At 43.1% G+C, this 16,011-nt stretch overlaps 1 protein-coding gene across 15 annotated transcripts in view; it reads left to right on the plus strand.

Moving 5' to 3' along the window:
* The window catches only part of LOC118358962 (C-Jun-amino-terminal kinase-interacting protein 3-like), a 71,133-nt gene that overhangs the window by 45,489 nt on the left and 9,633 nt on the right, over window positions 1–16,011 (plus strand). For 14 of the 15 annotated variants that reach the window (XM_035737017.2, XM_035737029.2, XM_035737025.2 and 11 more), the window contains 10 exons: window positions 31–121; window positions 3,632–3,820; window positions 8,076–8,274; window positions 8,562–8,684; window positions 8,924–9,004; window positions 10,444–10,511; window positions 10,716–10,864; window positions 11,157–11,328; window positions 11,739–11,852; window positions 12,976–13,014. In XM_035737017.2, the coding sequence (XP_035592910.1) occupies window positions 31–121; window positions 3,632–3,820; window positions 8,076–8,274; window positions 8,562–8,684; window positions 8,924–9,004; window positions 10,444–10,511; window positions 10,716–10,864; window positions 11,157–11,328; window positions 11,739–11,852; window positions 12,976–13,014 (1,225 nt within the window). The remainder of the gene's footprint in view (window positions 1–30; window positions 122–3,631; window positions 3,821–8,075; window positions 8,275–8,561; window positions 8,685–8,923; window positions 9,005–10,443; window positions 10,512–10,715; window positions 10,865–11,156; window positions 11,329–11,738; window positions 11,853–12,975; window positions 13,015–16,011) is intronic. The other variant, XM_035737027.2, reaches the window with a different exon arrangement.

Raw genomic sequence — 16,011 nt, forward strand, 5'->3', positions numbered from 1 at the left:
TGAAAAACCATTATCGTTATCATCATCAAGGTGGTCATCATTGATGCCAACCAGCCCGGCTCGTTGGTCGACCAGTTCAACGTTTGCAATGCTCACGTGCTCTGCATCTCCAGTGTGCCAGGTTAGGGGTCAAACCATATCACAAACCATATCACAAACCATTAACACAACCAGATCTACTACCACAACATGACCACATACAGTAGCACTCACCATCTGGACCAAATATAGTGCAACTTGACCACTAAGGAATCTACTGCCATAATAACATGACTACCGACCACCTATCCTACATCCTATCTATTAATGCAACACGACCATATAGCACCCTCCACCTGAACCAAATCGACTACCATAAACATGACCATAGTATTCAGATCAAAGCAACATTTGGAAAGTATGTTACAGCCTTATTCTAAAATTGATTCAATTGTTTTTTTTCCTCATCAATCTAGATCACATTTACATAAGTATTCAGACCCTTTACTTGGTACTTTGTTGAAGCACCTTTGGCAGCAATTACAGCTTCGAGTCTTCTTTGGTATGATTCTACAAGCTTGGCACACCTGTATTTGGGGAGTTTCTCCCATTCTTCTCTGCAGATGCTTTCAAGCTTTGTCAGGTTAGATGGGGGGTGTCGCTGCACAGCTATTTACAAGTCTCTCCAGAGGTGTTCGATCGGGGTCAAGTCCGGGCTTGGGCTGGGCCACTCAAGGAAATTAAGAGGCTTGTTCCTAAGCCACTCCTGCATTGGCTTGGCTGTGTGCTTGGGGTCGTTGTCCTGTTGGAAGGTGAACCTTCGCTCCACTCTGAAGTCCTGAGCGCTCTGGAGCAGGTTTTCATCAAGGATCCCTTTGTACTATGCTCCGTTCCTCTTTCCTTCGAGCCTGACTAGTCTCCCAGTCTCTACTGCTGAAAAATCCCCACAGCATGATGCTGCCACCACCATGCTTCACCTTAGGGATGGTATTGGCCAGGTGATGAGCAGTGCCTGGTTTCCTCCAGATGTGACGCTTGGCAGTCAGGCCAAAGAGCTCAATCTTGGTTTCATCAGACCAGAGAATCTTGTTCCTCATGGCCTGAGAGTTCTTTAAGTACCTTTTGGCAAACTCCAAGGGGGCTGTCATGTGCCTTTTACTGAGGAGTAAGGCAGCAGCTACTCTTTCTGGGGTTCAGCAAAATTAAGGAAGTTACACAATTTTAAAAACGTTATAACATATTTATTACAGAATTCACAACACAGTAAGTGTGTACCCTCAGGGCCCATTCTCCACTACCACACATCTACAACACAAAATCCATGTGTACGTGTGGTGTGTATAGTGCGTATGTTATCATGTGTGTGTATGCATGTACCTTCAGCTTGTCATTGACATGCATGTCATTAATGTTAGCTCTCCGTGTATTTTCAAGGGCCAGCGGTGCTGATCTGTTCTGAGCCAACTGCATTTTCCCAAGTCCCTCTTTGTGGCACCTGACCACACTACTGAACAGTAGTCCAGGTGCGACAAAACCAGGGCCTGAAGGACCTGCCTTGTTGATAGTGTTGTTAAGAATGCAGAGCAGCGCTTTATTATGGACAGACTTCTCCCCATCTTAGCTACTGTTGTATCAATATGTTTTGACCATGACAGTTTACAATCCAGGATTACTCCAAGCAGTTTAGTCACCTCAACTTGCTCAATTTCCACATTAATAATTACGAGATGTAGTTGAGGTTTAGGGTTTAGTGAATGATTTGTCCCAAATACAATGCTTTTAGTTTTGGATATATTTAGGACAAACTTATTCATTTGCTACCCATTCCAAAACTAACTGCAGCTATTTGTTAAAGTGTTGCAGTCATTTCAGTCGCTGTAGTAGCTGATGTGTTTAGTGTTGAGTCATCCGCATGCATAGACACACTGGCCTTACTCAAAGCCAGTGGCATGTCGTTAGTAAAGATTGAAAAAAGCAAGGGGCCAAAATAGCTACCCTGGGGAATGTCTGCTTCTACCTGGATTATGTTTGAGAGGCTTCCATTAAAGTACAACTTCTGTGTTCTGTTAGACAAGTAACTCTTTATCCACATTATAGCAGGGGGTGTAAAGCCATAACACATCAGTTTTTCCAGCAGCAGAATATGATCGATAATGTCAAAAGCTGCACTGATGTCTAACAAGACAGCCCCTGCAATCATTTTATCATACATTTCTCTCAGCCAATCATCAGTCATTTGTGTAAGTGCTGTGGTTGTTGAGTGTCCTTCTCTATGTGCGTGCTGAAAGTCTGTTGTCAATTTGTTTATTGTGAAATAGCATTGTATCTGGTCGAACACAACTTTTTCCAGAAGTTTACTAAGGGTTGGTAACAGGCTGATTGGTCAGCTATTTGAGCCAGCAAAGGGGGCTTTACTATTCTTGGGACTTTAAATTCCCTCCAGGCTTGAGGGCACAATTTCTATTAAGCTTAAATTGAAGATGTGGCAATATCATCCGCTATTATCCTCAGTAATTTTCCATCCAGATTGTCAGACCCCAGTGGTTTGTCGTTGTTGATCGACAACAATATTTTTTTCACCTCTCCCACACGGACATTACATAATTCAAAAGTACAATTTTTGTCTTTCATAATTTGGGCCGATAAGCTTGGATGTGTTGTGCCAGCATTTGTTGCTTGCATGTCATCCCTAAGTTTGCTAATCTTGCCAATGAAAAAGTAATTAAAGTAGTTGGCAATAGGAGTGTCTTCCATCTGGCTACTCTACCATAAAGTCCTTCCTTCTGGAAGGTTCTCCCATCTCCACAGAGGAACTCTGGAGCTCTGTCAGAGTGACCATCCGGTTCTTGGGCACCTTCCTGACCAAGGCCATTCTCCTTTGATTGCTCAGTTTGGCCAGGCGGCCAGCTCTAGGAAGAGTCTTTCTTGGTGGTTCCAAACTTCTTCCAGTTAAGACTGATGGAGTTCACTGTGCTCTTGGGACCTTCAATGCTGCAGAAATCTTTTATAGTGCCCTTCCCCAGATCTGTGCCTCTACACAATCCTGCCTCGGAGCTCTACGGACAATTCCTTTGACCTCATGTCTTGGTTTTTGCTCTGACATGCACTGTCAACTGTGGGACCTTATATAGGCAGGTGTGTGCCTTTCCAAATCATGTCCAATCAACTGAATTTTCCACAAGTGGACTCCAATCAAGTTGTAAAAACATCTCAAGGATGATCAATTGAAAAAGGATGCATCTGAGCTCAATTTCGTATCTCATAGCAAAGGGTCTGAATACTTACATAAATAAGGTATTTCTGTTGTTTTTTTAAATAGAAATTTGCAATCATTTCTAAAAAAAAAAATGTGCTTTGTCATTATGGAGAATTTTGTGTATAGATTAATGGGGGTAATTCCATACATTTTAGAATAAGGCTGTAGCGTAACAAAATCAAAATGTGGGAAAAGGGAAAGGGTCTGATGAATACTTTCCTGATGCACTGTTATTCCACGTCTACTGAACTAGAATCACCTCTGTTTGTGATTTTTCTGTGTGTGCGTGTACATGTGTCTCTGTGTGTATGGGTGTGTATTTCTGTGTGTGCGTGCTTGTTTCTGTGTTTACATATGTGCTTGTCTGTGTGTGCGTTTCTGTGTGTCTGTCTGCAGCGGCCAGTGAGAGTGACTACCCGGCGGGTGAGATCATGCTGGACCCTGGGGAGGGTGGTGGTGAGGAGACAGGCGGGATGGAGGGCATGCTAGCAGGCATCACCCTGGTGGGCTGTGCCACCAACTGTAGCGTGGCCCGCAGCAACTGCTCCTCGCGCACCGACACACCCGTACTGGACCGGGGACAAGGTGAGAACCCCAGAGATTTATTTACAGTGCCTTCAAAAAGTATTCATACCCCGTAACTTTGTTGTTACATCCTAATTTCAAAATTGATTAAGTAGATTTTTTTTCTCACCCACACAATAACCCAAAATGAGAAAGTGAAAACATGTTTTTAGAAATGTTAGCAATTTTACAGAAATGTCTCCTTTACATAAGTATTCACACCCCTGGGTCAATACTTGGTAGAAGATCCTTTGGCAGCTATATATAACAGCTGTGAGTCTTTCTGGGTAAGTCACTATGAGCTTTCCACATCTGGTTTGTGCAACATTTGCCCATTCAAAATTCTTAAAGCTCTGTCAAATTAGTTGTTGATCGTTGCTAGACAACTATTTTCAGGTCTTGCCATAGATTTTCATTAGCATTTAAGTCAAAACTGTAACTCGGCCTCTCAGAAACATTCACTGTTTTCTTGGTAAGGAACTCCAGTGTAGATTGTCCTTGTGTTTTAGGTTATTTTCTTGCTGAAAGATTCATTTATCTCCCAGTGTCTGGTGGAAAGCAGACTGAACCAGGTTTTCAAGTAGGATTTTGCCTGTGCTTAGCTCCATTCTGTTTCTTTTTAACCTGAAAAACTTCCCAGTCCTTAACTATTACAAGCATATCCATAACATGATGCAGCCACCACTATGCTTATGGAGAGTGGTATTCAGAATGGGTTGTATTGGATTTGCCCCAAACATGTAACACTTTGTTTTCTGGACAAAAAGTTAATTACATTGCCACATTTTTTGCAGTATTACTTTAGTGCCTTGTTGCAAACAGGATGCAAGTTTTTACGTATTTTTATTCTGTACAGCAGGGTTCCCCAACTGGTGGCCCATGGGCTGATTTTGACCCACGGGTGATTTTATTTGGCCCCCCAAGTTTTCTGAGCATTTCATTTTGTCTTTTTTTTTGTTGGACGTAAGACTGTTAAAACGCCAGCAAATCAGCTCCAAGTGACTTTTTTTTTTTAGCAACGAAACCCGCCGCATGCGCATCTTTGGGGCAAAACAGATGGGGTTGGCTTAGATTGTTGATAACATGTAAACTATATTTTGTCTCCAATGTTTATTGAAAACATAAAAACATTTGTAGAATGAGCACTTGTTGTCTCTCAAATACATAGTTACAGTTGTTGGTTAGCTAGCTAGCATTTTTTTTGCCATATAAGCATTGACATAAAATCAGTTAAAACACCTCAAAACAAGACCTGGTATCAAGAACAAGATGAAACGAGCCACTTATGATTTCCCACATGGCAGTTTCTTGTCATTCATGCTAGCAATCTGGCCATCCAGAATCACAACAACACACTGACTTCTGCTCCATGGAAGTGTTCACATTGTTTTTGTGACTTTGTCAAATCAAATTAATCAAATCAGTATATGTGATTGTATACAGTGGCAAGAACAAGTATGTGTGAACCCTTTGGAAATATCTGGATTTCTGCAAAAATTGGTCATAAAATTGTGTCTGATCTTCATATAGGTCACAACAATAGACAAACACAGTCTGCTTAAACTAATAACATACAAAATACATTTTCATTTCTTTATTGAAATCACCACGTAAACATTCACAGTGCAGGGTGGGAAAAGTATGTGAACCCTTGGATTCATAACTGGTTGACCCTCCTTTGGCAGCAATAACCTCAACCAAATGTTTTCTGTAGTTGCGGATCAGAGCTGCACAACAGTCAGGAGGAATTTTGGACAATTCCTCTTTTAAAAACTTTTTCTGTTCAGCAATATTCTAGGGCTGTCTGGTGTGAAACGCTCTTACGGTCATGCCACAGCGTCTCATATCGGGTTTAGGTCAGGACTCTGACTGAGCCACTCCAGAAGGTGGATTTTCTTCTGTTGAAGCCATTCTGCTGTTGATTTACTACTGTGTTTTGGATCGTTGTCCTGTTGCATCACCCAACTTCTGTTGAGCTTCAAATGGCGGACAGATAGCCTAACATTCTCCTGCAAAATGTTTTGATAAACTTGGGAATTCATTTTTCCGTCGATGATAGCAAGCTGTCCAGGCCCTGAGGTAGCAAATCAGCCCTAAACCATAATGCTCCCTCCACCATACTTTACAGTTGGGATGAGGATTTTATGTCGGTGTACTGTGCCTTTTTTTCTCTCCACACGTAGTGTTGTGTGTTCCTTCCAAACAACTCAACTGTAGTTTCATCTGTCCACAGAATATTTTGCCAGTTGCGCTGTGGAACATCCAGGTGCGCTTTTGCAAACTTCAGACATGCAGCAATGTTTTTTTTTTTGGACAGCAGTGACTTCTTCCATGGTGTCCTCCAATGAAACCATTCTTGTTTAGTGTTTTACGTATTGTAGACTCGTCAACAGAGATGTTAGCATGTTCCAGAGATTTCTGTAAGTCTTTAGCTGACACTCTAGGATTCTTCTTAACCTCATTGAGCATTCTGCGCTGTGCTCTTGCAGTCATTTTTGCAGGACAGCCACTCCTAGGGAGAGTAGCAACAGTGCTGAACTTTCTTCATTTATAGACAATTTGTCTTACCGTGGACTGATGAACATCAAGGCTTTTAGAGATACTTTTGTAACTCTTTCCAGCTTTCAACAGTTCTTAATCTATCTTCTGAGATATATTTTGTTCAAGGCATGTCACGTCAGGCAATGCTTCTTGTGAATAGCAAACTCAAATTTTGTCAGTGTTTTTTTAATAGGGCAAGGCACCTCTAACCAACATCTCCAATCTCGTCTCATTGATTGGACTCCAGGTTAGCTGACTCCTGCTCCAATTAGTGTTTGGAGAAGTTACTAGCCTAGGGGTTGACTTGCATTTTCCATGTTTAAATTATGTATTCAGTATAGACACGTGAAATACAATAATTTGTGTGTTGTTAGTTGAAGCATGTTATGTTTGTCTATTGTTGTGACTTAGATGAAGAGCAGATGAAATTTGATGACCAATTCATGCAGAAATACAGGTAATTCCAAAAGGTTCACATACTTTTTATTGTCACTGTAAAAATGTAAGCAAGAATCAAATATTATATCTTTTTGGTCTTTTTGCAGTCAATTTGTGGTCTACAAATTATTCATAATTATGTTCTGGCCCCTTGACCATCCACTCAAGAAAAAATCGTCCCGCGGCTAAATCTAGTTGATGATCCCTGCTGTACAGGCTTACATCTTGTTCCTCAATTAGGTTAGTAATTGTGGAGTAACGACAATGTTGTTGATCCATCCTCAGTTTTCTCCTATCATTATTATATTAAACTCTTTAACTGTTTTAAGGTCAACATTGGCTTCATTGTGAAATCCCTGAGCGATTTCCTTTTTATCTCCAGCAACTGAGTTAGGAAGAAGTCCTTTGTAGTGACATTTTTAAAAAGCAGACATTGAATATCCCTTTGAGCATGTTGTAACTAATAACTTCTCCATGCTCAAAGGGATATTCAATGTCTGCTTTTTAAAAATGTTTTATCTACCAATACGTGCCCTTCTTTGTGAGGCATGGGAAAACCTCCCTGGTCTTTGTGGTTGAATCTGTGTTTGATATTCAATGCTCAGGGACCTCACATATTGTAATTATATGTGTGGGGTACAGAGATGAGGTAGTCATTCAAAAATCATGTTAAACTATTATTGCACATAGAGTGAGTCCATGCGACTTATTATGTGACTTGTTAAGCAAATTACTTATGAACTTATGTAGGCTTGCCTTAACAAAGGGGTGTGAATACTTTCTGAAGGCACTGTACATTAAACTGTATTTATCATCGGACTCGCAAAAATAATAGGCTTTAACTGCGGCACAATTCTTCTTCTTGTCCCTCATCCCTTTGTCGCTGACCTGGCTCCCCCTCTCTGTGGGAGGCTGATTTCAGCTGAATCTAGTTGGGGACCTCTGCTATATATGGTGGTGTATATATCCCAGCAAACATACTACCACTACTAAGCGTTGTTTCGAAGATGACACGAAGTGCTGATATGTCTCTCCCTGTGTCCCTGTCCCCCCCAGCCCTGGTAGCTACCCTTCTCATTGGGAAGCTGCACCCAGCCCAGTCAGTTGAAGAGTTATAAGTATAGTTAATAGGCCTTCACATGTTTTTAAAATAACGATATGATATCGATAGCAAATCAAATACATTTCAAATGATATTGATAGGGACTTTTTATATTAGTGCCCATCTCAAGTTAATAGGTATAGATGGTATAGTTATAGTAGTAAATAGTGTATAATGTCTCTCCTTGTGTCCCAGTCACCTCAGCCCCCATGGCTCCACCACTCAGTGGGAAGCTGCACCTGGCCCAGTCAGCAGAGGAGGCCACAGAGGCTACAGAGGTAGCTGAGCCGGCCGCCAGCGAGACAGACGGCACCTTGGGACCTCCAGGGCCCTTCATGGAGCATGTCTTCACAGACCCCCAGCCTCCGGTGGTTGATACTGGCAAATACGACCGGTAAGACACACGATTTGACCAGATTTGAATTGCTAGTAGTTGTAAAGAGAGGAAGTATTGCCAGGACATGTTTGAAAAGTCGTCATTGAAACTTTAAAAAATGTTCAGTTTTCAAAATTTTACTGAAAGTGTATTTACATACACTTTAGTTTGATTTAATTTAGTTTTAGTCAAAAAAATTCTGCAGAGACAATACTACTAACATGCTACAGTAGTTGGATTTGCCACCGTGTGGACTGTGGTAGTCTATAGTGGACTTCAAGACTACTCTCTGTGTCCCCTGTCAGGTGTGCAGGTCAGTTAAAAGAGGAGTCTAACTCCCCACCCCAGGAGACGGAGGATGGAAACGACGACCCCAAAGCTGGCACCAGCGTTGTCCCCACCATGTGGCTGGGAGCACAAAATGGCTGGTGGGTAACTAATCACTATATGCCTAGCTAGTGGCAGGAATGTATCATAGTGATGTTGTTTTCTGGTTGTTTTCTGGTTTTCTAAAAAGGTGGAAAACATTTAATTGACCATGATGTCACAAAAAACGTCATTTTTTTGCCAACCAGTTTTGCCTGCATATGTCTCCCAACCCATAACCCTAACCCATAAAACCCTATATATGTCTATGTCCTAAATAAGCTTTACATCCTTTCTTGAGGCTTTACGTCCATTCTGCAGTGACCAACTGGAAGAAGTGTCTCCACTCCATCAAACTGAAGGACTCTGTGCTCAGTCTAGTGTAAGTCCCCCACTACTGACCACTGTCTTCTTTTAGAATGGCCATTTTTACCAGTCCTTGATTTATGTTGTAGTAAAAATGGGTGCATGTTCAAATCAAATGTATTTATATAGACTTTCGTACATCAGCTGATATCTCAAAGTGCTGTACAGAAACCCCAAACAGCAAGCAATGCAGGTATAGAAGCACGGTGGCTAGGAAAAACTCCCTAGAAAGGCCAAAACCTAGGAAGAAACCTAGAGAGGAACCAGGCTTTGTGGGTTGGCCAGTCCTCTTCTGGCTGTGCCGGGTGGAGATTATAACAGAACATGGCCAAGATGTTCAAATGTTCATAAATGACCAGCATGGTCAAATAATAACAAGGCAGAACAGTTGAAACTGGAGCAGCAGCACGGCCAGGTGGACTGGGGACAGCAAGGAGTCATCATGTCAGGTAGTCCTGGGGCATGGTCCTAGGGCTCAGGTCCTCCGAGAGAGAGAAAGAAAGAGAGAAAGAGAGAATTAGAGAACGCACACTTAAATTCACACAGGACACCGAATAGGACAGGAGAAGTACTCCAGATATAACAAACTGACTCTAGCCCACCGACACATAAACTACTGCAGCATAAATACTGGAGGCTGAGACAGTAGGGGTCAGGAGACACTGTGGCCCCATCCGAGGACACCCCCGGACAGGGCCAAACAGGAAGGATATAACCCCACCCACTTTGCCAAAGCATAGCCCCCACACCACTAGAGGGATATCTTCAACCACCAACTTACCATCCTGAGACAAGGCTGAGTATAGCCCACAAAGATCTCCGCCATGGCACAACCCAAGGGGGGGCGCCAACCCAGACAGGATGACCACATCAGTGAATCTCAGGTGACACACCCCTTCCAGGGACGGCATGAGAGAGCCCCAGTAAGCCAGTGACTCAGCCCCTGTAATAGGGTTAGAGGCAGAGAATCCCAGTGGAAAAAGGGGAACCGGCCAGGCTGAGACAGCAAGGGCGGTTCGTTGCTCCAGAACCTTTCCGTTCACCTTCCCACTCCTGGGCCAGACTACACTCAATCATATGACCCACTGAAGAGATGAGTCTTCAGTAAAGACTTAAAGGTTGAGACCGAGTTTGCGTCTCTGACATGGGTAGGCAGACCGTTCCATAAAAATGGAGCTCTATAGGAGAAAGCCCTGCCCCCAGCTGTTTGCTTAGAAATTCTAGGGACAATTAGGAGGCCTGCGTCTTATGACCGTAGCGTACGTGTAGGTATGTACGGCAGGACCAAATCAGAGAGATAGGTAGGAGCAAGCCCATGTAATGCTTTGTAGGTTAGCAGTAAAACCTTTAAATCAGCCCTTGCTTTGACAGGAAGCCAGTGTAGGGAGGCTAGCACTGGAGTAATATGATCAAATTTTTTATTGTGTAATGTTGGCTTGACTGTTTCTGTTTCAGGCATGTGAAGGGTCGTGTGCTGGTGGCTCTGGCAGACGGGACATTGGCTATCTTCCACAGATCTGACGGTAACGTAAACTTCCCTAACCTACCTAATTATTCTGAGCTCTCACCTATGAGCCTTAACCATTAACTGTCTGTTGTGCTCAAAAAATGACATTTCATGAGCAACATTACTTTTTCTAATCATGATTTAAAGCTTTACATAAATTGTTTGTGCGTGCGTGTGCATGCGTGTGTGCGTGTGTGTGTGGGTCTCTCTTTATCTCCAGATGGGCAGTGGGACCTGTCAAACTACCACCTGATGGACCTGGGTAGACCGCACCACTCTATCCGCTGCATGGCCATGGTCCATGACAAAGTTTGGTGTGGCTACAAGAACAAGATCCATGTCATCCAGCCCAAGAGCATGCAGATAGAGGTTGGTCACAGGAGGGAAGGGACTGTTTGTATACTAGAGGAAGTTGCAAAGTAACCTTTTCTCAGACCTGGAGACTCACGTTAGCTTCCAGACATAATGTCAAGACATTAGCTCAGTGGACTAGCAGTCTTGAGTCTATCCCCAGTTATGTCGATTGATTGAGATGGGTTGGGGAGAGGTCATGTAATGTCGCTCCACATTGATTTACTTTAATTTATTTCAGAATATTATCAATCAACCAATCCTCCCTTTTCCACCCTTCATCCCCCCCCTACCACCTCTCCCACATCAGAAGTCCTTTGACGCCCACCCTCGCAGGGAGAGCCAGGTGAGGCAGCTGGCGTGGATCGGGGATGGGGTGTGGGTGTCAATCCGTCTGGACTCCACGCTGCGTCTCTACCACGCCCTCACACACCAGCACCTACAGGACGTCGACATCGAACCATACGTCAGCAAGATGCTGGGTAGGAAAAACCTAAGCTAAACAGCAGGAATGGAGTCTATTTCCATTTAAATTCAGTCAATTTAGAAATGAAACATTCTTAGCGTTATCCTCGAAGAGAAAGATGTGGAAATGGAATTGCAGTTTACTTCCTGAATTGACTGAATTGAAATGGAATTGACCCCAACCATGCTATCCAGCTCTGGCGAAGCTGGTTGTCCAAGATCTGTTTGTTGTATAGACAATTTGTTTCTTGTCATATCAAGACCATGACTGTAGGAGTTGGCAAGACAGATCTGGGGACCAGCAAGCTAAGCTTTGGCCGACTCCTTGATAGGACCATATTATTTGACCCCTCTTTAGTCTATTGAGATGCATCCAATGTATGGATTGACCTGTGTTCTCTCTCTTCTCTCTCGCTCTGATTGACAGGTACTGGCAAGCTGGGCTTCTCCTTTGTGCGAATAACAGCCCTTCTTATTGGTGGAAACCGCCTGTGGGTGGGGACTGGGAATGGTGTGGTCATCTCCATACCACTGACAGAGAGTGAGTTTGAGTGGCGCGCACACGCGCTTTAACCCTACCTCTTTGATTTCACTATTCTGTGCTTCTGTCTTTTACTTTCCCTTTCTATACTGAACAAAAATATTTCGCAACATGCAACAATTTCAATGTTTTTACTGAGTTACAGTTCAAATTAGGAAGTCAGTCAATTTAAATAAATTTGTTAGGCCCTAATCTATGGATTTCACATGACTGGTAATACAGATATGCATCTGTTGGTCACAGATACGTTAAAAAATAAGTTGGGGCTGTGGGTCAGAAAACCAGTCAGTATCTGGTGTGACCAACATTTGCCTCATGCAGCGCGACACATCTCATTCTCATAGAGTTGATCAGGCTGTTGATTGTGGCATGCCAATTGCACGCTCCCTCAAAACTTGTGACATCTGTGGCATTATGTTCTGTGACAAAACTGCTCATTTTAGAGTGGGCTTTTATTGTCCCTAGCACAAGATGCACCTGTGTAATGATCATGCTGTTTAATTCATTTCTTGATATGACACACCTGTCAGGTGGATGGATTATCTTGGCAAAGGATTATTTTTTATTAAAAAAAAAAAAATCCCTTTATTTTACTAGGCGAGTCAGTTATGAACAAATTCTTATTTTTAATGACTGCCTAGGAACAGTGGGTTAACTGCCTGTTCAGGGGCAGAACGACAGATTTGTACCTTGTCAGCTCGGGGATTCGAACATGCAACCTTTCGGTTACTAGTCCAACGCTCAAACCACTAGGCTACCCTGCTCACTAACAGGGATATAAACACATTTGTGCACAAAATTTGAGAGAAATAAAGTTTTTGTGCATATGGACATTTCTGGGATCTTTTTTTCAGCTCATGAAACATGGGACCAACACTTTACATGTTGCGTTTATATTTTTGTTCAGTGTATATCAGTCTATTTTTCTGTCTTCTCTTATTCCTTAATTGTTTCTCTTTGTTTTTTCTCTTTCTCTCTTGCTGTCTCTCTATTTTATGGCTGGCATCCCTGTACTTGTCCTCCCTGTCCTGATATCACTCTTGTCCACTCTCTCCTCTCCTCCCTCCCTCTCTCATCACTTTCTCCACTCCTCCTTCTCCTCCTCCCTCCTTCCCTTCCTTAGCGGTAGTCCTTCATCGGGGACAGCTCCTAGGTCTGAGGGGTAAGTTAGGACTCCCTCTGTCCCACAGGGATGATGTCACATACCGCTCTCTGCCTGTCTTACCTCCATCTCCCCTTTATCGGTCTCCAACATAAGCCTGGTTCAGTTTCAGTCCTAAGCACCCTTATTCCCCTAATGTTCACATATTTGATAGACTGGATAGGTGCGAGCAATGTAGTGATTGGACCGGAGTAAGTTACAGTATATAGCACTTGTGGAGATCTGAGAGGATTAGATAGCCCACCAACAGGATAAGCAACAGGACAATTTCATAAAGGTCCCTGAGACCTATCCAGTCATTTCAGATGTGTCAACCACAAAGGGGACGAGGGGCTAGGAATCGAAATGGAACAGAGACAGAAACAGTGGTCCGGTGGTCTGGATTTGATTCAGGGAAATCACTTTTGTTCATGCTATCTTCAGGTGTTGTAAAGTACTGTATATAATCCATTGGCACACATATATGTAGAGTATGGTGTTAATGTATGTACTGTATATGTATTAGAGGTCGACCGATTAATCGGAATGGCGGATTAATTAGGGCCGATTTCAAGTTTTCATAACAATCGGAAATCTGTATTTTTGGACACCAATTTGGCCAATGATTTTTTTAATTTTTTTATTTTTTACACCTTTATATATCCTTTATTTAACTAGGCAAGTCAGTTAAGAACACAATCATATTTTTAATGACGGCCTAGGTACGGTGGGTTGACTGCCTTGTTCAGGGGCAGAATGACAGATTTTTACCTTGTCAGCTCGGTGATTCAATCTTGCAACCTTACCGTTAACTAGTCCAACGCTCTAACCACCTGATTACATTGCACTCCACAAGGAGACTGTTACGCGAATGCAGTAAGAAGCCAAGGTAAGTTGCGAGCTAGTATTAAACTTATCTTATAAAAATCAATCAATCCTAATCACTAGTTAACTGCACATGGTTGATAATATTACTAGTTTATCTAGCGTGTCCTGCGCTGCATATAATCGATGCTGTGCGTATTTGCGAAAAAGGACTGTCTTGGTCCAATGTGTACCTAACCATAAACATCAATGCCTTTCTTAAAATCAATACACAAGTACACTGCTCAAAAAAAATAAAGGGAACACTTAAACAACACAATGTAACTCCAAGTCAATCACACTTCAGTAAAATCAAACCGTCCACTTAGGAAGCAACACTGATTGACAATACATTTCACATGCTGTTGTGCAAATGGAATACAGGTGGAAATTATAGGCAAATTATAGGCAAATTATAGGCAATTAGCAAGACAACCCCAATAAAGGAGTGGTTCTGCAGGTGGTGACCACAGACCACTTCTCAATTCCTATGCTTCTTGACTGATGTTTTGGTCACTTTTGAATGCTGGCGGTGCTTTCACTCTAGTGGTAGCATGAGACGGAGTCTACAACCCACACAAGTGGCTCAGGTAGTGCAGCTCATCCAGGATGGCACATCAATGTGAGCTGTGGCAAGAAGGTTTGCTGTGTCTGTCAGCGTAGTGTCCAGAGCATGGAGGCGCTACCAGGAGACAGGCCTGTACACCAGGAGACGTGGAGGAGGCCGTAGGAGGGCAACAACCCTGCAGCAGGACCGCTACCTCCGCCTTTGTGCAACGAGGAGGAGGAGGAGCACTGTCAGAGCCCTGCAAAATTACCTCCAGCAGGCCACAAATGTGCATGTGTCTGCTCAAACGGTCAGAAACAGACTCCATGAGGGTGGTATGAGGGCCCGACGTCCACAGGTGGGGGTTGTGCTTACAGCCCAACACCGTGCAGGACGTTTGGCATTTGCCAGAGACCACCAAGATTGGCAAATTCGCCACTGACGCCCTGTGCTCTTCACAGATGAAAGCAGGTTCACACTGAGCACATGTGACAGACGTGACAGAGTCTGGAGATGCCGTGGAGAACGTTCTGCTGCCTGCAACATCCTCCAGCATGACCGGTTTGGCGGTGGGTCAGTCATGATGTGGTGTGGCATTTCTTTGGGGGGCTGCACAGCCCACCATGTGCTCGCCAGAGGTAGCCTGACTGCCATTAGGTACCGAGATGAAATCCTCAGACCCCTTGTGAGACCATATGCTGGTGCGGTTGGCCCTGGGTTCCTCCTAATGCAAGACAATGCTAGACCTCATGTGGCTGTAGTGTATCAGCAGTTCCTGCAAGAGGAAGGCATTGATGCTATGGACTGGCCGGCCCGTTCCCCAGACCTGAATCCAATTGAGCACATCTGGGACATCATGTCTTGCTCCATCCACCAACGGCACGAGTTGGCGGATACTTTAGTCCAGGTCTGGGAAAAGATTCCTCAGGAGACAATCCGCCACCTCATCAGGAGGATGCCCAGGCGTTGTAGGGAGGTCATACAGGCACGTGGAGGCCACACATACTACTGAGCCTCATTTTGACTTGTTTTAAGGACATTACATCAAAGTTGGATCAGCCTTTAGTGTGGTTTTCCACTCTAATTTTGAGTGTGACTCCAAATCCAGACCTCCATGGGTTGATAAATTTGATTTCCATTGATAATTTTGTGTGATTTTGTTGTCAGCACATTCAACTATGTAAAGAAAAAAGTATTTAATATGAATATTTCATTCATTCAGATCTAGGATGTGTTACTTTAGTGTTCCCTTTATTTTTTTGTGCAGTGTATATATTTTTAAACCTGAATATTTAGTTAATATTGCCTGCCAACCTGGCTTGTTTCGAACTCTGTGAAGACTATTTCTTCCTAATAACAGCCAACATCGCCAAACGGGGGATGATTTAACAAAAGCGCATTTGCAAAAAAAGCACAATCGTTGCACGACTGTACATAACCATAAACATCAATGCCTTTCTTAAAATCAATACACAGAAGTATATATTTTTAAACCTGCATATTTTACTAAAAAGAAATCCAGGTTAGCAGGCAATATTAACCAGGTGAAGTTGTGTCACTTCTCTTGCGTTTATTGCACGCAGAGTTAGTGTATATGCAACAGTTTG

This window comes from Oncorhynchus keta, chromosome 26, assembly GCF_023373465.1.
Source record: "Oncorhynchus keta strain PuntledgeMale-10-30-2019 chromosome 26, Oket_V2, whole genome shotgun sequence".
Classification (NCBI taxonomy): Eukaryota; Metazoa; Chordata; class Actinopteri; order Salmoniformes; family Salmonidae; genus Oncorhynchus; species Oncorhynchus keta.